Here is a 22,344-nt window from a genome sequence, read left to right as displayed (position 1 = left end):
TCTGCTAACTTTTCTCAAAATCTTATTCTAACTTAAAAGAATTTCAATATAAAAAATCTACAGACTCTATAGAGTTAGGCCGCCGGCTGCACCGCGTTAATATAATTGTTCGTGGAAAACCTAAGCCCGGTCGCTCGAGGGACTTGAGGAGTCAAAAAAGGTTGGTTTTCTTTGTCTTCATCCTTTTCTTTCTGTTTTCTTGAGTTTCAATTTGCACTCCTTTAGTTGCTTGTGGCTGTTTGCGGCAATGGAGTGAAGTTTCGAGCTAGATTTAGGAGTTGTGATGTGGGTTGGTGTTTTAGGCTTTCTAGATTGGCTTCAGCATTATTGAAGTTGTGCTTGAATTTGTTTGGACAATGGAAAAAAGTTTGTTCGGTGAGTGCTATCCTCGAGTAACTTTTTTGCTTGAATCCTCATTACTTTGATATTGAAGATTTCTGGTAATTGTCTGGTATGATTAATTGGACGGGTTTTGGAAATTTTCTCATTTAAATTTGATTTTTGTGTTTGATAAAATGCTCCAAAGGATTTGGTCTCAGCTGAAATAGTTCTTACCCCCCAGATTCTGAGATATTTCTCTAAGTATAGTGTTCCGATTCAGTAACCATTATGAAGAACTAGACACCGTGGACGATTAAAAGTTGAAACTTCGTACAATGTATATTATAGTAGCAACGATTATATTTACATGCAAAATAAATTGTAATATGTTATTTTTAATTTCGTTAATAATAAAATTAAACAAAAGTGAGTAAATTTAATCTGTGTGCAGTAACTGCATGGAATTAATTTTCTTAGGCAGTGTTTACAGGTAGTATTAGCATGGATATCTGGCCTTATCTATACTGATGGTTTGTTTACAGAATTTTTGCATAGCCCGGTCCTTTTAACAAGGCCCAGTACTATGCTGCAATATTTGCTGGATTAAAATCCGGCCTCCAATGGTGGGATTAAATTATCCCGTTCAGTTTGGAAGACTCCTTCATTCTTCTTTCCCTAATTTACCCCTTTGGTTGTGTCAAATAATATTTCCAATCGTGTTAAGCCCCACTTTTCTGCTACTTCACCCCCAATCTTGTGCCAAATCACTGAGTTGTTCTCTTCATGGAAGGAGGAAGAGTCGAAGCAGCTTGTAGTTAATGGGAAGCAAGAAGCAAGAAATCTGGGGATCGCCGGAGCAATGATGAAGTTTTCTCCTCCATGAGTGAAACCCTTTTGCAACCGAAAGAAGTCATTAGCTTTCTTATGTTCTTCTGCAACCCCATCATTTCCTTCAGCACCTTCATCTCCACATCTCTCAAATATGGCTGCTGCAATACTCAACTCCCCAAACCCACAACAGGCGTTGAGGATTTTCAACTCAGCTTCGAGAAATGTGAACCCTGCGAAAACTTTAAAACTCCATTCAGCCATCGTTTATCTTTTAACCGAGGCAAAGTTGTATGTGAAGGCCAGGTGTTTGATAGAAGGCCTAATCGAGATTTTGAGGAGAACCCGGAAGCCCCACAAAGTGTGTTCCTCGATTTTCAATGCGCTTAAGCATGTTCAGACATCGGGGTGTAGTCCAAATGTGTTTGGAGTGCTGATTGGTGCTTTGTGCGAAAGGGATCTCGCTGATGATGGGTATTGGGTGTACCGCAAAATGGGGAAATTGCCTGCAGTCCAGACATGCAATGCGCTTTTGAATGGGATTCTGAAGACGGGTCGTGTTGAACTGATGTGGGAAGTTTACAAGGACATGGCTTTAAATGGTTTATTGCCTAGCTCGGTGACTTATGGAATACTAATAGGTGCTTCTTGTGATCGAGGGGATATTGTGAAGGCTAGATTGTTGCTTGAAGAGATGATTGAGAGGGGATTAAAACCGACGGTTGTGATTTATACGACCCTTATACATGGACTATGCATAGAGAATAATATGTTGGAAGCAGAAAAAATTTTCACAAGGATGCGAGAGTATGGAGTGGTGCCTAACCTCTACACTTACAATACTCTAATAGATGGTTATGCTAAGATGGCGAGTGTTGAAAAAGCTCGCAGGGTTTATTATGAAAAGTTGGATCAAGGAGTGCTGCCAAATGTTATTACCTATAGCATTCTAATATATTTGCTTTGCAAGAAAGGTGAGCTTGTCGCTTTTAGGAGCTATTTTGTGCATATGGTGAAATTGAATGTCATTCCTAATGTCTATATATATAATTGCTTAATGGATGGCTTCTGTGAGGCCGGTGATCTATCTGCTGCTATGGACATGCATCTGGAGATGGAGATATTTGGTATTTTGCCAGATGTTGTCACGTATGGAATACTTATGAAGGGCTATTGTAGAATTGGTAGAGTTGAGGAAGCAGAGAATTTATTTTGCAAGATGAACAAGGAAGGATTGATGCTGAACTCTGTCATATTCAATACGCTGATTGATGGGTATTGTAAGAAAGGAAGCATGGAAAAGGTAGTGGAAATTTCTTCTCAAATGATAGAGAAGGGCTTGCAACTTGATATCGCTACATTTTGTACACTGATAAATGGCTATTGCAAAGCAGGGCAGTTGGCGGCTGCTATGGGACTTTATAATGAAATGACAATTAAAGGTTACAAGCCTGATGTAGTCGCTTATAGTGCTTTGATTGATGGCCACTTCAAAAATGGTTACACTGATGCAGCTCTTCAGTTGCACAAAGAAATGATGGATGCTGGTATAGCTCCGAATATTTTCACGATTAGTTCTGTGATTGATGGGTTGTGCAAAGATGGACAAATAAATAATGCAATCAATTTTTTCTTGGAACAAACTACACCTGAATTTTCTGCTGAAACAGGTCAGGTGGATAGTAATCATATGGGCTACCGTTCCCTCAATAACATTACATATTCAATCTTAATCAATGGTTTGTGCAAAAATGGTCAAACTTTTAAAGCCAGTAAGTTTTTCTCGGACATGCGAAGCAGTGGGTTACAGCCAGAAGTGTCTGATTATGCTGCTATTATCCAAGCGCACTTTGGAGCTAAGCATGTGCTCCCTGTGATGATGCTGAAAGCAGATATGGTGAAGATGGGGATACTGCCAAATGCATTCATATATAAGGTACTAGATAGAGGGTACCAGGAGATGGCATACTTTGCATCAGCTCAGAAGTGTCGTGATCATTTATGGAATTTAGGTCTGGATTATACAAAACTTTCTTTTACACAGTCCCCTGTATAATGTAGATGATAATTCTGCAGTGATTCGTGAATGCAGATCAAGTCTAGAGCAGTTGTTACCTTGTGAGAAATTGCAGTTTGATTCATACAAGTGTAAATTCAAGACGAGAATAATATTCCAAATTCAAGGGTATAAGAAAGTAATTTCACAGTTAAATGAACCCATTTAATCCGAGATGTAAACACGTTTCGACGGATATATTGTAGATTGTATATGCCCTAGTAAATGTATGTGTAGTCTGTCCCATTTGGGACAATCCACTTTGTTGTCACAAATCAATCCCAGTAGGTATATCCTGTCCCATCAAGTAAACATGGCCTTAAAGTAAGTGATTAAATAGTTAATTCAATATGAGTTGAGAAGTTAAAAAGGTCTATCAATGGATGGGGACTTTTGGCATTTAAAAACTTTGGTGAAAGTGGTATGAAAACTATCCTTTTGTATCTATAAGACCCCTTTTCTTTATAATAGTATAGATTAAGTTGGTTGAAGTTTGAGCAATGTAGAATTTACCGAAATGCAGCATTTCTCTCATGCTACTGTACTCCCATTCAGCAATGATTCCATGTCAATTAAGTTTGGTAAAATTTGAGCAATTTAAGACCCATCTGGCGACAGAAATGATGAGAGTAAATAAATGGGATTCACAAGTTTGGTCTTCTGAATTTGTGAGATTAGTAGCTTGTGTTTGATTTTAAATTTTCGTTAGGGAAAGATGAAGAAAGGAATTCACCCTCAGATGCAATGGATATCATATGTGACTCAAAGCGGCCGACTGATGAATGTGATGATGACCAAGATTCACCAAGTCGGTAAAGTGTATCACTTCCGGGCAAAGCGGCAGATGGCTGAAAGCATTGGACAGATTGCCAAGACTACGACAATGTTCACTGAGTTGGTTTCCGGTCTCCTTATGTTAAACTTAGCACTTTTGTGGGTCTTCCTTAGCGTTTCCCTATTTAGTCTCTGTATCCGGAGGAAGGTCACCACTGGTATGTTTTTAATTTAGTGGAATATCTATATATTTTTTAAACAATAAAGGGTATTTATAATTATGATAAAGTTTAGGAGAGTCCCATGTAATTTATCCTAAATTTAAATACATCAAGAAAGTAAAGTTATCTCATTTTCGAATGAAAAAAGAGATTCTGGTGTTCTTTCTTGTTTTTTATTTTTATTTTTAAAAACAATAGCAAAATTGTTCATATTTTTTAATTGATTATATAAAAACAAATGCAAGAATTGTTCATATTTTTTAATTGATTAAGAAATAAGACAACATACATCTTATTTCTAGAACTTATAAGGTTTTTTTCGGAAAAAAAAAGTAATGAAGTATTTTGAATAAGCTTTCAAATATTTTATAACATGATCAGAAAGATTTATAAGCTCACTCAAACACCCTCTTGGTCGAACGACTTATTTAGGTTAGTTAAGCAAATCATCTTTTAAATTTATTGTGTATGAATGTTATAAAATATTCATCAATATATACATATATATATATAAATATTATGTTATTTAAATCAAAATAATAATATAAAATCGGTTAAATACACTTTGGGGCACTCCTCAACTATTATTGAGGTTTCATTTACCCCTTAAACTAGTAAAACACTTACCCCTTAAAATGATTGATCGGACATAATTGCACCTTATGATTTGAATAATGAGTTTAATACAATTTACTCCATTGTGATATTGTAAAAGAGTAAATACTCCATATTCAAATGAAGCAATTTATCTCATAGACAAACTGATATATTTTTTTCTTAGGGGATAATTTGCTCATTTAATATAGGAGGGTTGTTTGTCTGAGCTCTAATTGAATGTGGCATATTCAATGCATATGCACAAAAAAATTACAATAATAAAAACATTATTGTAGGAAAATATAATCTAAAAATAATTGTGATAACAAATAAAAAAATTTAACGGAGAATATTTGAAGGAGAAAGAGAAAAAAAAATATAAACTAAAAATAAGTAACCCCTTCCACACTTGAGAACTCCTCTTGCTGCTACTTTACTACTCTAATTTCGTACTTTTACATACGAAAAATTCTCACTTTTAGCATAATTTTTTGTCATAATTTATTTTTATATTTATCTATTCTTAAACTCGATACTAACTTAAGTATCGGAGTGTTAACCCTTTGTTTTGCAGGTCCTCTTTCTCAAGAGTTTTTGCTCAATTAGCCCAAATTCAATATCAAGATCTAAGAATTTTGAACCCCTGCTAAATCGCACGCATGACTATCTATTAAAATTGACCAAAGTACATAAATTAAACACATTGATTAATGTATATTGATATTTTTGCCATACTTTTTTTTTATTTGTTCACGAATTGCGTGTATGTGGACTACTAGTTATTATAAAAGAGAACTCTATTGTCGTACTAATTTTGAATATCTAAATTCACTCTTTAACTCATTAATTCCCTTCAATAAAATTTGGTCATAAATGTCATTTTAATATTTTTTTAATAAATTAATAAATTCCCCTGAAACTTTCTCAACTTTTTGGACTTTAATATTTTTGAAGCCATCATCCCATGATTGATAACCAATTTTTTCATAAAAATATTAATTATTTATTATCTTTAAATATTTTTACACACATCAAGTGTGCTATGTACCAATAGTTCCTCAAAAATGAACCAAAACGAATATGTAATACTCAACTTTATCTAAAAAATTAAATAGTTAATTACTTAATTCTATTATCAATTTTGATATGTTCAAAAAACGCACGGGTTCAATACTATACTCAAAGTTTAGGCCGAAGCGAATAAAATCCTAAAGGGGGGACCTGCAAAAAAGGTGTTAGCACTCCAACACCCAAGTTAGTATTAGATTTGAGATGGAATAAAGCCAAAAAGTAAATAAATGTAATTAAAATTCAGATATGGTGAATAAAGTCGGTAAAAAATACAAGAACACATGATAATGTGCTTGTAGAAAGAGAGGGATGATTTAGAGAGCAAGAGATATGTGAGAGACGTTAGAGGGTCTCATAAAGGTGTTTGGAAGTGCCCTGAGCATGGAAGAGCAAACTTGTATTTATTGGGGGGTGCCTCTTCCGATAGGACTGTGCACGATTCCTTAATTTCGGAAAAAGTAGCTGAATGTCGTTTGGATAAGCTATAATTTGATCTTATCTTCTGTTAGAAATATTTTTGAATTCTATCTCCGAGTTTGAGGGGACTCTTCATCAGCAAGAACTCCTCACTGCTAGGGAGTCTAAGCTGCCAATGAGTCTAGGGTTTTGGGGTACCTTCCTCGTCAATAAGGACTCTCAGCGGCCAGGGGGGTCCTCCTAGGGCTGATGTGGTCCAATATAGCTGTTGACCAGATGCCACATAGGAAAGTGGGTTGCCATGTGTGTGGGCTTTTTCAACCGAATATTTGTTGGGCTTTGATCATAGTGCGAGTAGGGGATGCTTCACGCTCCTTCCTTTCCTAATCTATTTTCTAAGGGGCACTCGTCAAGGCCGTCCACCTCTCTACTTTCTAGGGGGCACCTGCTAAGGCCACCTATCAAGTGTTTTTCGGCCCTCAAATGATTTGGGCCTCTCATGACTTGGGTCTCTTAGGATGTTACGGACCTCTCATTTCTTTCTTCTTTTTGGATCGTTTAGGCCTTTTTGGGCCAACCTAATTTTATACACATCAAATTTAATAAAATATTTTACATAAAAGCTTTTTGTATATTTATTTCACTCATTAATTACTTAACTTTGAGTCTATAAATTATAATCAAGTTCGAACTATTTAATTTATTAATTATATTTTACTTTATTGTAATAAAAATATATATTTTTTATTTTAAAAAAATTATTGAATTTTTAAATGAAAAATGTTAAAAAATTATTTAAACTACAAATGTATACATATCCAATATAAGGGCAATATTATCTAATATTTAGTGATAGGAGGATAAGTATTATATTTATTAGCTTAGGGATATAAATGCTACTTTAAAAATAGTTCGAGGTAAATTGTATTTAACTCTATAAAAAAATTTAATAAAATACAATTTATATTTTATTAATATATATATACAAGATTAATAGCTACTTTTTGTAAGTTTTTATGTTTAAAAAATTAGAGGGTAAATTATATTTACATTCTTGGGGTTAGACTGAATTACCTTAATACCTTCTGTCTTTTGTAAAATTAGAGCTACACTCCTGAGGGGTATTAGTGTAATATTATAAAAGATAGTAGATCGTGTATTCTAGTCTAATTTTAAGGGGTGTCAACATAATTACCCAAAAAAAAAATACGGACATATAAATTTATAATTAATTTATTGTTTGCTAAAGTAATAATTCTTTTATATGCAAAAAGTTATGGTAATATTATTTTTAAAAATTATATTAAAAGTTATTTTTAAAATTATAAAACGGGTCGAGTTCGGGTCTGGGTTTAACCCATTTCCGTTCCATGCTTTTACAAAAGAAGTGTGTTTAACTCAAAGAAAGAAAGAGCAGTAGCCTTTGGCGCTATTTCGACGAACGCGCGAATTCAACTGAAGCAATCGATGAATCGATCAAAATCCCAAAAATCGAAATTTCATTTACGAAATTATTGAACAGATCACAAGAAAATTTTGATTCGATTTAAATTCACTTGTTTATGATAAAATTTTCATAATTTTACAGGGGAAAAGGTTATATAGGAAAGATGTCATTCTCGTTTTTCAGGCAATCGAGGCCTAAAACCCCGCAGGAGTTGGTGAAGGCGATCAAGGATAGTCTCATGGCGCTCGACTCCCAAACTGTAGCTGAAGTGAGAGCCCTGGAAAAGGTGAATCTTTTCTCTTTTTAATTAGAAACTGTTAAAATTTGTTTTCCGATGGAAATGCGATGTTTCATGTGTGGTGTTTGTTGGAGTTTTACGGTTCGGTGATTATGACATTGTTGACGTGTTCATCTTTTTCCGGGTTTTGATTCTGCGTTGTTTCACATGCATTTGTCTTTGTTTGGGTTTTAATTCTACGTCGTTTCACATGCATTTGTTTTTTGAAACTTCGAGTTAACATGCATGTATGAGTTATTTGTGTTTTACGTGTATGTATTTTGTATGTTATATATCAAGAAGTTTTGTTGAATAATTTGCAGAACTACCTGAAATTGATAGAAATTCTTTCTGGCCCTTTTCTTTGTGGTCTGAAGTCATTGTGAGTGATGATGCAGCTCAATGAATTTTTTTATGAATCATGGACTCTCTAAATGGCCTCATAGATATAATAATTTGTGCCTAATCAGTGAATGTAAGTTTATGTATATGCGACTAGATTGCAGAGTTAGTGTTTTGCTTTTCTTTTCTTTTTCTTCTTATTGGTTGGTGATAAAGAGAATTAGTAATTTATCTGCTTTGCTGGAGAAAGAACCAACATTGACCTGAAGCGAAACAGGGAAAACAGCTCTGAGATGACATATCTACTAGCATTTTGAAGTGTATTTATTATTTGCAGGGCACATGTGTCAATCATTCTAAGAAGTGATTAATTGTTTTTTTCGCCTGCTGTTTGATTTGCGGAATCCATCATGTTATTTGTATTTATGTCACTCTAATATAGGCTTTGGAGGAAGTCGAGAAGAACATAGTGGCGATGAGAGTTATGTTGACAGGAGATGGTGAAGTTGGGCCAAGTGCAGATCAGATTTCACAGCTGACACTTGAAATCTGTAATCAAGATGCAATTCCTCTAATTTTTGACAATTTACCCATTCTGGGATGGGAAGTAAGTACTGAAGTAACTATGATCAATGATAAAGCAGAACTCGTAAATGAGAGACATATCTGTTTTTCAAGCTTTTGTGATTAAGGAAATTCATCTCTCAACAGACTAGAAAAATTTTGGTCCAGTGTTGGTCTCTATTGCTTAAGCAAAAGGTTGATTCTGTCTTTTGCTGTGCACAATACATGGAGAACCATCTAGAGTTGCTTGACTTCCTTCTTGCTTGGTAAGAGCCTTTTATCGACATGCTAGCTGTTTTGCGTGCTTTTTCTTTCTCGTGTGTGCTGTGACATGCACATTTCTTTTACACTAGAAGATCCTTTGGAATCCGCAAACCCAAATACATCATAACACTTACAGCATAAAGCCAAAATAATAGCAGAATGATTACAATTATAAAGGAATATTAGCTTCTAGAAAAGAAATTTCACCATCATATTCATTTTATGAAGTTGCACGTAAGCTCACGCTACATGTGGATCTGTCTTGTCTTTTGTTGTACTCATCTTTTTGTTCACCTTCACTTTTCTAGACATTATATACTATCATGATTGGATAGATAGAGTTGGATTGTTCCTGTTATGTCAGAACAATGTTATAAAAGATGATACCTAATGTTGTGTCTGGCAAGCAGCTATGACAACAAGGAAATTGCTGTGCACTGTGGAAATATGCTGAGGGAATGCATCAAAGTACCAACTCTTGCAAAGTAAGATATATATATTTTTTTTATCTGTCTCTTCTTTGTTTAGTGCTGCTAAAAAATGACTGGAAGAGGCTTGTAGTTATATTTTAGATCTTTCATAATAAAAATTTCTGTGATCTTATTTCAGATACATAATAGACTCTCCCAGCTTCGAGTTGTTCTTCAAATTTGTTGAGCTACCTAATTTTGATGTTTCATCTGATGCATTTGCTACATTTAAGGTCATCTCTTGTTTATATAATTCAGAATATAAGTTGATAATCTTCTTGATTTTTTTTTCGTGCTATTATTTACCATATAGAACTAAATTTTCCAGGATTTGCTCACTAAACATCCGCCTGCAGTTTCTGAATTCCTGACTGCTCACTACAATGAGGTCTTGAACGATCCCTCTCAGTATTGCACAACTTAGTCTACGCTGGATTTCGTAATTGATATTCCTTAAAATGAATGATGTGAATATGACTTTGTAATGCTAGTCCTTAATAAGTATCCATATTTATTGCAGCATGTGCAGGTGTGTGCTTTTATCTTGGTTTCATTTTTCCATAAATCTGCTTATTTTACTTACAAAGCTTGTTTCTTCAGTTTTTTGAGCACTATGAAAAACTCTTGATGTCGGCTAACTATGTTACTAGAAGGCAGTCTTTGAAGGTCAGTTATTTTTATAGTCTATCCCTGGCTTCTTCTCATTGTATTGACATTTTACTTTTTGTGACTTCAGCTTCTCTCGGAATTTCTTTTGGAATCTCGAAATTCCCATATAATGAAGCGCTACATTGCAGAGACCCACCACTTAAAACTCATGATGATATTGCTGAAGGTATTTAATACTTAGAAACCTGGATCTGTTAAAATTCTCTAAAGATGCCTGACATGCGTAGCCAAACGAAGATTGGCATACATGTTCCTTCTAGATGAGCTTGTTTATGCACCACATGCCTGATAACTAAGAAAGAATGATACAATTATGTAAGAGAAAATTGCTCTAGAAGTAACCTAGAATTTCATCCAAGAGTTCCAGTGCATAATTTTTCTATTATTCATTGCTCTATACAGGATTCAAGCAAAAACATCCAAATATTGGCCTTTGATATTTTCAAGGTAATAAAATGCATTTATTGTTCGCTATTTGCATATTTCCCCCTGGAATTTGGTTTACCAGGATATTATACTAGGTCGGAAGGATGGAACATAATCTTATTTTCAGATAGACATCTTTATCCAGGATAGTGTTATTTCATTCTTTGATTCCAATTTCTCAGTAGTCATGCTTTGCTTCATGATGCTGTTCTTTGTGGTCCACTTAATGATGCTTACATCTGGTTGTGCAATTTAGTTTATTCCATTCAACTTAGTTTTATCTTCTCATTTCAACCTGCAGATTTTTGTGGCTAACCCGAATAAACCTCAAGATATAAAAGTAATCCTCGCCAAGAACCATGAAAAGCTATTAGCGCTGCTCCAAAATCTATCTCCTGGCAAAGGTTAAGCATATTCACTTAAAAAACTTCCGATTCGTTCAGTTCATCACATCACTGATTGCAGATCAACTATGCACAGATCCTTCTGTCAAGATTTTCATCTTGATTGAAAAACAACTGTTTCACATATGGTCATTCTCATTGCTGTGCCCAGTAAACATATAGATTTCGTTGCAGGTGATGAGGATGATGAATTTGAAGAGGAAAAGGAAATGATAATGAAGGAAATACAGAGACTAGCTAGGCTCCCAAATCTCACATCTTAGGTGCAATTTCCACCTATAAATTTTGATTACTATCTCATTGATTTTAAAATAGGACCACTATTTGGCCATTATTTCATCTCTCCTTGTATCAAGCTAGCATCTTCAGCATCAAACAGCTGGCTAGAGAGGATCAAAGGAACTCAGCATCCTATATTGATGAGAGTAGTTGTCATGTTAGAACAATACATGCCAAAACTAAGGCCAAAAGGTCATCTGTTTATTGCATTTCATACTTCACTTTTTCTTCTGTGTTCGACGTATTGGAGTAAAGGCGGCAACGTGTACGCTGTAGGTAAGAATGCTTATCGGGGCTATTACAGTTTCTGTTATTGATAATTGAATTACATCCTTCATACTTTGTTCATCTTGCTGTACAAATGTATGTCCCCATATTAAACTTCACAGATTCTTCCAAAGAGATAATTGCTCCAAACATCCCCCAAAATTTAGACTTATTGCACGTTGCATCTCATATAAGCATATCTTACATTATAAATTTTCTCAGAAGATTCGATCATCAGGGAGAAATCTATGATATGAAACATGACTACAGGGAATGTCAATGTAATTTCGTCCAAGTTTCTGGAAATTTATATGTAATTGTGCCTTTCACCATATGTTCGCTGTCACTGTATAACATGAGTGAAAAAGGGTCAAATTTATCAGAAAAAGTTGTTGTATCGATCGTCTGTTTTCCCATTTGGACATTTGAAACTTTGGTGAGTTCAGATTCAAGATTTGCAGATGCATCCGACAACATTTGTAGTTTCTACTTGGAAGTATTTGTTTCTTCTTATGCAATAAAGGAGTTGAGAGGTCAAAATCGACAGTGATTGTAAGTCGATGTTGATGTGTGGTAACTTTTTGTTTGTACCCTCAAGTTTTCGGTCTGACGTCGCGTCTTTGAGTTAATCCTCTTAGACATCCGCTAATCATGAAAAGAATAGGAGGAAAGAACATTGAGATGGGTCCTAGTTATAATTGTATGATAATTTTTTTTTATTTTTAGTAAATATTTTTTTATCTCTTTTTCGTATTTTAAATATTTTCATACAAAATTATTTATTTTTGTGATCATTTTCATATTATCATTTTTTCTTCAATAAATTTTTTTATTAAAAAATATTTAATTATTATAATTTTTTGTACACATACATCGAACGTGCCATATCCAACTAGTTTATAGTAATAGTTGTCAATTGATATCCATTGATCCAAGAAGAATCAGACCGTCACCGCCATGATTGATGATGACATTGAGTTGGGTTGGATTTATGTCGAACCAATTCGAGTAAAAGTTGCTCGTGAAATATTTATTTATTTTTAGGATAAATGGTATAGAATTTTTATGAGATTTGTTATAATTCATGTATTATAAATATTCTTCTGGAATTAATGGTTGTATAACAAATATTCCCCTACAATTGACTATCACGATTGGGTATTTGTTAGATGACTATTAATTTTAGCAAAATATTTGTAATTTTTTAAATAACAAGAAGGTATTTATAATTTTGGTAAACTACAACTATCTCCCCTAAAATTACATATAATTACGAATACACCTTATTGTTTGAAAAATTACAAATACCCTCCTCAAATGGAAAATAAATTATGTAACCTCTAGACGGTGAAGTGGACCTTAAAAAATGTAAAAAACAAATTGAGGGGTGGTAACATAGATAATCTAAAGGGAATATTAGTTCATAAAAATATTTTAAAAATTTAACAAATATATAAAATTATAATTTATAATTCAAAAGAGCATTTTAGTCAGTTCATCATAAAAATTGAATGAAAACCTAACAAATGAGCTCGTAGTTAGATAAACGTTAAAATCAGGGAGTATTTTGTGATTTTTCAATCAACGAGAATATATTTGTAATTATATCAAATCTTCAAAAAAATAATTATAATTTACCCTTATAATCATGACAAGTTTTTAAAATGCTCATTGTAACTTACCCTTACGTGCGGGGTGTCCAATTGGCCAAATTGTTGTGGATCCAATTCTTTTGTCAGCTAAATTTATTCATTCACAACTTTTTGGGGTGTCCTAATACAAATAATTGATAAGTAATAATATATTACAATACACGACAAATTTTCTCTTAGTAAAATCGATACTAAGCAACTCTCGACGTAGGAGTACTTTTAGAACCACGGAAAAATTTGAGGTTGAGTTTCAACTTCAAGGCACTTCTAATCAAACTTAGAAGATCAACTGCCTGGAAAATTAAAAAAGGAGAAAAGCAACAACAGCAAGGGAGAAAATGAAATGAGAAATCCTTAAAACCATACAAATGCTTATAATGGTCTAGTAAAAGACATGTACAGGGATATAATGTTGGATGCAGATTTTGAAAGCTTCATGCCACCTTTTTCATGCTTTCACACCCACAAATCAAGAGAAAAAGCTCGTAAAAGTAGCACAAGAACAGCATATTGGTTTGAGAATATCTTCATTCAACCACTGCCTGATCGATACATTAAACAGATAACAACTACAATTCGAGCCGAGAATCAGCTCGGATACAAGAAAAAAGGGATGCTATTTAATTACATGGATGAAACTGGCAAAGACTTACTAACCTTCAGAGTTTGACAGCTCCGAGTTTGTATGGCCTTGAATGAAGATAAAAATTTTAGAAGGAAAATTTACATCTCTTACATATGGTTGAGACACGTCCTAGTTTTGCCAGCAGAGATTCCTTCTACCCTCCTGCATGATCTCGAAGGCGAGTTTGTATCTCTCCAAAGATGCTGCTCCAGCATCGATATAGTTCCGGGCTTCTTCTCTCAAACTCCACAACATCAAGGCCTTGAAGTCTTGGGCGCCGCCTCCTGAATCAGCATCTCTTAGTATGCCGTATTTGGCGTTTTTAGTCCACCGATGCAAGATATAGCGAGATGGAAGCTCCCTTATGTTCATTATTTGGAACACCTTCAGGGCATGCCTGCAAAGAACGCCTTCAAACTCAAACATTTTACAACTACATGTGATGTTCAGATTCGACGCGTTGAAGGCAACAGTATTCCTCTCATCACCATTTCCGCACTTCTGCACCAGATATCTACTAATGGCTCCTTCAACGTTTATCTTTATTCCAACATAACTATAACATTCCAAAAGCTCCTTCTGGAAAACTTTGAACATTGTGATTGTGTAAAGCCTTCGACACTGTTCTTCTATGGGGTCCTTTGTGTGCATAACTGCTTGCAAGTTAAAAGAGTTGAAATCCTCCTTCCTTTCTTCCTCACGCCGCTGTTCAAGAGCTTTCTCATATCGTACAACAAATTCGTTGGGAGGTGTCTGGGGAGTCAAGATTGTGCTGAAATACGGCTTTAAGCTTCCATCCACGGGGATGCCAGCAAAAAATGTTCCCTTTATGTGCAAGGGAACCCAACTTTTGCGCATTCTATACATCTCCTTGAACCAGATGTTCTCTCTCAGGTTATATTTGTTCATGAGCATATTCCAAGCAGAATCAAATTCACTAGCTGTCTGGCTCTGGAAAATGCAAGTTTCATACTCATATTTGAACTCGCCATCCATGGAGAGCAGTGCACCCAAGTTCTCCTGTTCTTTAGCAAGAATTTGCCAGGCAGAGAACCGATGATGTGTCCCAGGAAAAACTTGGGCAATTGCATTCTGAATGGCCCGGTCCTGATCAGCTATTATAGACAGAGGACGGTGCCCTGACATTGCCCTAAGCCAAGCTTGAAATATCCAAGTAAATGACTCCTCAGATTCATCCGCAACTAGAGCACAACCAAGAAGTACAGGTTGGCGGTGATGATTAACTCCAACAAATGAAGCAAATGGCACCAAATAACTACCTCTCCTGTATGTTGTATCAAACACAATGGCATCTCCGAACTGGGTACACGCAAATCTAGACCTTGCATCAGCCCAGAAAAGGCTCATGCCTTTACCCTCATGCATTTCCACTCCGTAAAAGAATCCTGTATCTTCAGCTTGCCGAGATTGAAAGTATTCAAGTAGTAGATTATACCAATCACTATCGATGTTACTTTCTCGAATTCGTTTGACAAGGCTAAGGCCTCCATTTGTTTCAACTAAATCTAAGTTCTCCAAAACACTGTTTCCTTCCTCTCTATACCCCTTTGATGCAACTGTCACAGTTCTACTAGGATCTGTCGGAGACTCAAATTCGTGATTGTGTTCCTTCTGAAGACGATCAACCACCCACCTTCCTGACTCTTGTCTTTGTATTCTCATATATGCACCACAACCAACTCTGGATGGGTGCTGATGCCCTTCCTTGGAGCATACAAATCTCCGTGATGTAATTGATCCATCATTTTTAGAACGGAATAACTGACCTATCCTGATCCTGAACCCTGTATTAGCTGCATAGGTATAATAGAATTTGTAAGCTTCATTAGCACAATTAAATTCAAGTCCTTTATAAGGTTCACCTATGGGTCCAACTATTCCATCGATCTCTTCCTTTTTGAGACGCTTCATATCAACAACACCTGATGGACCATCATCCTCATGGGATCTGATTCCTGTCCGGCTCGCGCCACCACAAGATGACCTTGGAGTTGGGAAACTTTTCCTCTGTATCCTAGGCGGACAAAGTTCTCCAGAGGCTTCAAATTCATGATTGTGTTCCTTCTTCACATTGGCTAAAACCCACTTCCCAGAATCAGCCTTTTGCACTCTTATGAAAGCTGGGCAACCAGTTCTTGTGTTTGTCTGAAACCCCTCCTTTGAACACACAAACCTCCGTGAAATAACAGAACCGTCAACTCTGGATCTATACAGCTGCCCAATCCTAATTTTGAAACCCACTTGGGTAGCATAGGCACTGTAAAACTCCTGTGCCTCCTCAGCTGAATCAAACTCTAACCCCACATGAGGTTCCACCTTAGATTGCCCAGCATCATCTCGGTAGCCATTGCCCTTTGCAACAACTAGAGCTGCTGGTTTTGTCCTGACGGTCATGAAATTTCCTAACACTTCCCTATTCATATCACTTTCTGCAGATATCACAGAAAAAGAAATAAAAATTAGAAAAATACAACGGAGCCTTGATTTACAACGAACAAACATGATTAAGCTTGATAAAGCTCAATCAGAAACCAAAAAGTTTGTATAAGAGGACAACACTATTGCAGTGTCCTCATAAATGCCATAAGATATCTTCGACCAAAATCGGTACACCATCTCGACAAAATTACCATTTCCACCTATGAATTAATCCATCACAAGTAGAAGTTGTCAACAATTAAGTGAAACCCGCGTGTTAGTTCACTCGCCTGCCAAAAGGTAAAAGATTACTATTTGTAATCCTTTCCAGCCGCAGTTTTCCACATCAAGTTATAAAGATACCATTTAGGCTTTCTTCCCTCCTCCCAGTCCAAGCAAATATCTTCATATCTACCACTTACATTAGTTTGCCATCAACTCATCAACTAGCCATGCCTCGACAACAACGTAATCGATTTGATTTCTCACCAATCATTCTCACTAAGAGAAAACATGCAAAACCAGAGACACGAAAAGCCAAAAATTATATACAGATATTTTTCAGAACACTCTTCCAGAAGCTTAGTAAAAGAAAACAGAACCAACTTAAGCATGCAATTCAAGAAAATAACAGACGGAAAAAGTCCAAACTTTCTCATCCCCCAAATCAAACATCAGAAGAACAGTCCAATATTAGCTCACACACACGAATTCTCATCCAAACAACACAATTCAAGTCCACTCCACAAACCACCCAAAACAATAAAACCAGCAAACTTCACAGCACTAAAAACCAAAATAAAATAGAAACACACAAAATACACCACCTTGGAACATATAAAGAAAACTTAGGGACTAAGGGTTAAAAAACAAAAGAAAAAGAGGAGTTAGGGTTTTACCTTTCACATATCCGCTGAAGCCGAGATAAAATCCCCAAAACTTAGGGTTTCTTGCATCTCAAATTTCCCACTAAAATTTCACTAAATTCAACGAGAACCAGCTCGCATTGTAACGTCAAACCCACTGATTCCCGCGAAACCAAACCTCACACCTCAAAATCTCAAACAAAATCTCGAAAAATCGATCATTCGAACCGGAAAACAGATCGCAGCAGAAAATCAAGCTGAATAAATGAAAATTCCCACGCACAGTTTTCCTTAGATCAATTTCATTTTCATCTCACTGGACTGAGATGGGTGGAGCTGAGGTGGATTTCCACTGCGGTGCGCCTTTTGACGCTGGTTGAGAATGGGCGTCAGAGTTCTTATAGGATGGTACGGAGGTGTAGGCAAGATTTGGTGTGCCCTCTGATCATTAGACATTAGTGCATAGTAGGACCATGAGGAGATTTTGGACTTTTTACTTTTTTTCCTTATTTGGAATTACCCCTTCTCTATTTTATTTCTATTTCTGTCCAATTTTATTTATTATTGAAATTAGACTGCATTAAGAATGGAAAAATTAAATGAATAGACATAATTAATTAGATTAGTACTTCACACTATATTTATATATATATATAATGTATTTTCTCTAAAAATGACAATAAGATGGGTTCAAACAGGTTATATCGAAGTCAAACATATTTCAATTAAATTTGGATATGATGACGGATGGCGGAGAACATGTAATGTTAAGTCCAAAGCATTAGATGAGAAGCATGGTGTGGGTAAATTCATTGTGACTAGGGAGATGATGTTGAGTTATGTACTGATGTCGTCGTTGAGTTTGGATAGTGGTTGCAGGGGTACATCATTTGTTCGTTTTACCACCATTGTATTCAACGGACACAGATGTTGTCCAGAATGAGACTAAGGATGCCCGTGTAGGGTGCTCACTATTTTCTTGGTTCCTAGTCGTTCAAATGCCATCGTAGTCCTGTATGTGGATGTGCTATCATAGTTATCTTGCTTTGACCTACTCCATTTGTAGAGGACCCAAAACCCACCTTAGCCTCTTTCAAAACCAACTCTACCCTATACCAAGTCTGATTTCAGTAGGTCTAATTCGAAAAACTAGATTAGTGTTTTTCAATTAATCAATATATACATACATAATTTTTTTTAGGGGGGTGTTAAGGTATATTTCATTAATGTAAAATAATGTATAACAAATTGCCCGTATAGCAGTGTCTATTGCCACGCTATCCACCAAATTCTGTAGACAATCACAACTTCAATTGAATCAGGCCTACAATATGCTAACAATTCTATGCGTATCTATTCAATAACCAATAAAGATGTGGTATTTGGATTTCTTGAGAAGTTCTGAAGTTTCACTCTTGCCAAATATGATATATCAGGAAGGCCAACAGTGCACGTTGCAGCATTAATCAAATGCTTGTCCCTCCACTTCCGAGCAGCCTATCTAACCCCATGTGACCAGTTCTGTATTGGCCATCTCCACCTAATTGAGGTTTGAATACTTTGGACACAAGCAACAGCAAATGAGATCCAGAAAAATAAGTGGTCATGTGACTCAACCACTTGTTCCATGCACAAGATGCAAGAAGAGTGGACCTACTGCAACCAAGTTATGTATAATGTCAGCGGACGCTCTTGAATAACCATCCACAAGATAAAGGTATTTCGAGGAATTCGCAGTAGTCCGCACGAAAAAACAGTCTAAAGGACATGCAACAGTTGTAACATGAGCAAGCGCAAGGCATGTCTGCTCGAAGGGCTTCTCCATGTAATGACATTTTTAATACCTTCAATTTTCGGCAAATCTCGTCGGATTTCATGCAACAATTTTGGCAGTGAATTTGGCCAGTTCCAATATCCATTTTCAATAACTGTTGAGAGCTTGGGGAAATCACCTAAGCTCAACACAAGAGGGCCGCATGGATGCCTATGTTGCGGAAAACTCCTAGAGGATGCCACGGGTCTTTTAGCCATATATGTTTATATATACCAGTTCGAAGTTGCACCATTGGTATTATGCATTCTCGGAGCTTAAGTATCTTTAGCCACACCCACGACCCTCTAGTCTCCGTGACATAGGTAAGTCTCAAGCCCCCAAAATCAACCGGTCTGCATGCCCCTAAGCGAACTTGGCCAATTCCATATCACTTCCTCCAATCCAAAGGAAACACCTCACCTTTTGATCAGTGTGATCTGTAACACCCTTAGGAAGAAGGAACACAGAAGCCCAGTAGGTATTAAAAGATAGAAGCACCAACTTGATGAGTTTTGGCCTCACAACAGTTGAAAAGTGCTTGGATTTCCAAGTACTAATCCTACAATCAATTTTCTCAATAATGGCCCATAATCGGCTATCTTTAATCTTGACGCCACAAGGGGTACTTCCAAGTATTTGATCGGGAGCCTGCTTATTAGATACTTAATTCCTTGCCAATGTGTTAGCAAGCCCCCCAACAGCCTTTGAAAGAATGATATGACTCTTTTCTACATTCGTCCTTAACCTTGAAACTTGGAAAAACACTTGGAAGCCATGTTTCATAATAGTAATTGAGGCCTCAATAGCCTTGCAAAAAAGATAGTAGAGGCTAAATTGCATATTTGATCCCATGAAGAAAGGTCGGTGCCCTTTTTGGTCCTATGATTTAAGGGAATTCATTTTTAATCCCAAAAAATTAAAAATAGTTACAATGTTGGTCCATTTTTAATTTTTCATCAATACTTAACGGAAAGGGTCAAAGTGTTGTTGACTCAAATATATTATTTCAACATATAGATAATTATATTTTTTAATATATATATATATGTATATATATTTGTATCTATATATCCCAAATGTATTTTTCTTTTCTTTCTATATCTCCTCCGTCCAAGCACCTCTCTGCATGAGCTTACCACCATTAGAAATTTCATCCAACAAAGAGCATTTTGATACCCAACCCACCATAAATCTCGAATCCGTTGGCGAGTTATCTCAATTTTTTTGCTCAAAAAATCCTAATCCAAGCCCCCCATCTTCTATCGCTATTTTCTCCACCATCCGACTACTTCTTGAAGCAAACTTACCACTACTGGAAATCTTGTCCAACGGCAAATATTTTGATACCACACTCACTGAAAATCTCCAATCCATTGGCGAGTTATATCTATTTTTTTTCTTAAAAAACCTAACCCGCGCCCCCATCTTCTAATATCGCTTTTTTCTCCACCGTCCGACCACCTCTCTACACGAGTCTACCATCATTTGAAAGCCCATCCAACGGCGAGTATTTTTGCACCCCACCCACCACCAATCTCCTACCCGTCAACCAGTTATCTTTATTTTTTCATTTTATAGTTTTTTAGATTTTTTTATATATACATATAACATAAATTATATTTTTTAAAATATGTATGATTTAAAAACAGTGGTAGTTTGGTAATTTAAAGATGTGAGCCCCAACTGACTTAACGACGTGCCTGAGCATGCAACTTTCTGTTAAATACTAACGAAAAATTGAAAATAGGACCAAGTTTGCAACTATTCGTAATTTTTTGGGACTAAAAAAGAATTTTTATAAATTACGGGATCGAAAAGGACACAGAACCTTTTTTGTGGGACCAAATGTGCAATTTAGCCATATAGTAGATCATCAGTAAAAGATAGCATATACAAAGTAATATCCTTACACCGCCAATGGTACTAAAACCCTGCCGCAAGTGTGGTATGTTGCTTGGTGATAGTATGCAAGAGTTCCATGACCAAAACGAATAACCTCTTTCCCCCCTGCCTCAGCCCTCGTACAACCAGGACAAAAATCATGAGGTTGTCCATTCAATAAAATGGAGTATGACATTGTTGTCGCACATTGCATGATCCACTAAATAACAATCGGTGGGAAAGTCATAAGTTCCGAGATTGCTTGAAGTAGCTCTCACTCAACTACATCATATGCCTTTTAAATATCAATTTTCTTAACACATCTAGGAGGAAGCGGATGTTGATTATAACCACAAATGAGCCCTTGCGCTAAGAGCACATTTTTGCTAATTTTCTGTCCTGATATGAAAATATTCTGGCTGCCATCTAAAGGTGAGCCCATGATTAGTTGCAGGTAATCACCAGCACCTCAAAGATAATCTTATAGACCACGTTACAACACGTAATCGGACAAAAATCAACTGTAGTTCAAGGACGTTTTACCTTCGAGATTTGAGCTAAAAATGTCGAGTTGACTTGCTTGAGCAAACACCTCTTCTGAAAAAAATTGAATCACTGCTGCAGTAACTTCCCTCCCTACTATGCTCTATGCCTTTATAAGAAACAAGCCGAGAACCCATTCGACCTTGGAGCCTTGTCATTATCAATAGAAAATAAAGCCTGTTTGATCTCAGCCACAGTAATCGACAACAGCAAAATTGTAGCCTGCCCGCCCAAGACTCTCTAAGTAATCAATATGTATTTTTAAAAAATAATAATATATTTTATTAACATATGTAAATAAAAATTATAAATTAAATATATTTATAAATACTATTCGAGGCACGTTCTGTGCAGATCCAAGATGAGTCTTGGATAAGAATGCTCGAGCCTAACTTTTCTCATATTTTATAAAATTATATTTTTATAAAACTAAATATATTTTTAATATTATTTTAAGCATGTTAGTCAAATTATTATTTAAATTATTATGTAGTTTTAACTACTTTTTTTTTTCTAATTGCAATTCTTTTATTACAAATCTTTGTTTGTTTTAATTCATTATTTATCCATTTCATAAGATGATCATAACTTTAAATAATTGATAAAAAAAAAAACATCAATTTTATTAAAAAAATAATAAAATAAATCCAACCAGACCAATCCATGGGTCAGGTCTGATTTAAAAATGAACATAATTGAAGCCCATTTGAAGGCCCAATACCATCTTACAATCGGCCATAAGTAATATTGGACTGATCCTAAATCGGACTTTTTCAAACTGGTTCGTGCTGGATCCGCTCTAAGTAACGAGTTTATTTAAAATGATAAAAG

At 35.7% G+C, this 22,344-nt stretch overlaps 4 protein-coding genes across 9 annotated transcripts; 3 read left to right on the top strand and 1 right to left on the bottom strand.

Annotated features, from left to right (window-relative positions):
- Positions 1-19: 19 nt before the first annotated feature.
- LOC105156952 (uncharacterized) lies at positions 20-3,361 on the top strand. Of its 2 annotated transcripts, none has more exons than XM_088879080.1 (2): positions 20-160; positions 864-3,361. In XM_088879080.1, the coding sequence occupies exon 2, from the start codon at positions 1,304-1,306 to the stop codon at positions 3,203-3,205; it is 1,902 nt and encodes a 633-aa protein (XP_088735206.1). In that variant the 5' UTR covers positions 20-160; positions 864-1,303; the 3' UTR covers positions 3,206-3,361. The 2 variants fall into 2 exon arrangements, with proteins under 2 accessions (XP_088735206.1, XP_088735207.1); XM_088879081.1 differs by lacking the exon at positions 20-160 and adding an exon at positions 167-375 and having other exon boundaries at positions 1,112-3,361.
- LOC105156954 (uncharacterized) lies at positions 21-4,245 on the top strand. The gene is made up of 2 exons (XM_088879082.1): positions 21-160; positions 3,915-4,245. Exon 2 carries the CDS (start codon positions 3,921-3,923, stop codon positions 4,212-4,214), a length of 294 nt encoding a protein of 97 aa, XP_088735208.1. The 5' UTR covers positions 21-160; positions 3,915-3,920; the 3' UTR covers positions 4,215-4,245.
- Positions 4,246-7,663: 3,418 nt separating this feature from the next.
- LOC105156951 (uncharacterized) lies at positions 7,664-11,775 on the top strand. Of its 4 annotated transcripts, XM_088878372.1 has the most exons (12): positions 7,664-8,018; positions 8,794-8,958; positions 9,063-9,181; positions 9,590-9,664; positions 9,789-9,882; positions 9,978-10,037; positions 10,250-10,315; positions 10,386-10,484; positions 10,721-10,765; positions 11,046-11,148; positions 11,323-11,411; positions 11,509-11,775. In XM_088878372.1, the coding sequence occupies exons 1-11, from the start codon at positions 7,896-7,898 to the stop codon at positions 11,409-11,411; spliced, it is 1,038 nt and encodes a 345-aa protein (XP_088734498.1). In that variant the 5' UTR covers positions 7,664-7,895; the 3' UTR covers positions 11,509-11,775. The 4 variants fall into 4 exon arrangements, with proteins under 4 accessions (XP_088734498.1, XP_088734499.1, XP_011071526.1 ...); XM_088878373.1 differs by having other exon boundaries at positions 9,084-9,181; positions 11,323-11,775; XM_011073224.3 differs by having other exon boundaries at positions 11,323-11,775.
- A 2,081-nt stretch (positions 11,776-13,856) lies between these two features.
- Positions 13,857-17,697, bottom strand: LOC105156950 (protein FAR1-RELATED SEQUENCE 7). 2 transcript variants are annotated; one of them, XM_088879138.1, is made up of 3 exons: positions 17,310-17,697; positions 16,701-16,911; positions 13,857-16,421 (listed from the first exon to the last, which is right to left on the bottom strand). In XM_088879138.1, exon 3 carries the CDS (start codon positions 16,411-16,413, stop codon positions 14,101-14,103), a length of 2,313 nt encoding a protein of 770 aa, XP_088735264.1. In that variant the 5' UTR covers positions 16,414-16,421; positions 16,701-16,911; positions 17,310-17,697; the 3' UTR covers positions 13,857-14,100. The 2 variants fall into 2 exon arrangements, with proteins under 2 accessions (XP_088735264.1, XP_011071525.1); XM_011073223.3 differs by lacking the exon at positions 16,701-16,911 and having other exon boundaries at positions 17,310-17,696.
- Positions 17,698-22,344: the final 4,647 nt, after the last annotated feature.

Source organism: Sesamum indicum, linkage group LG3, assembly GCF_026168435.1.
Source record: "Sesamum indicum cultivar Baizhima isolate 11 linkage group LG3, ASM2616843v1, whole genome shotgun sequence".
NCBI classification, from domain to species: domain Eukaryota; kingdom Viridiplantae; phylum Streptophyta; class Magnoliopsida; order Lamiales; family Pedaliaceae; genus Sesamum; species Sesamum indicum.
The sequence above is the reverse complement of the archived record's forward strand: the minus strand, read 5'-3'. Positions and strand labels throughout refer to the sequence as shown.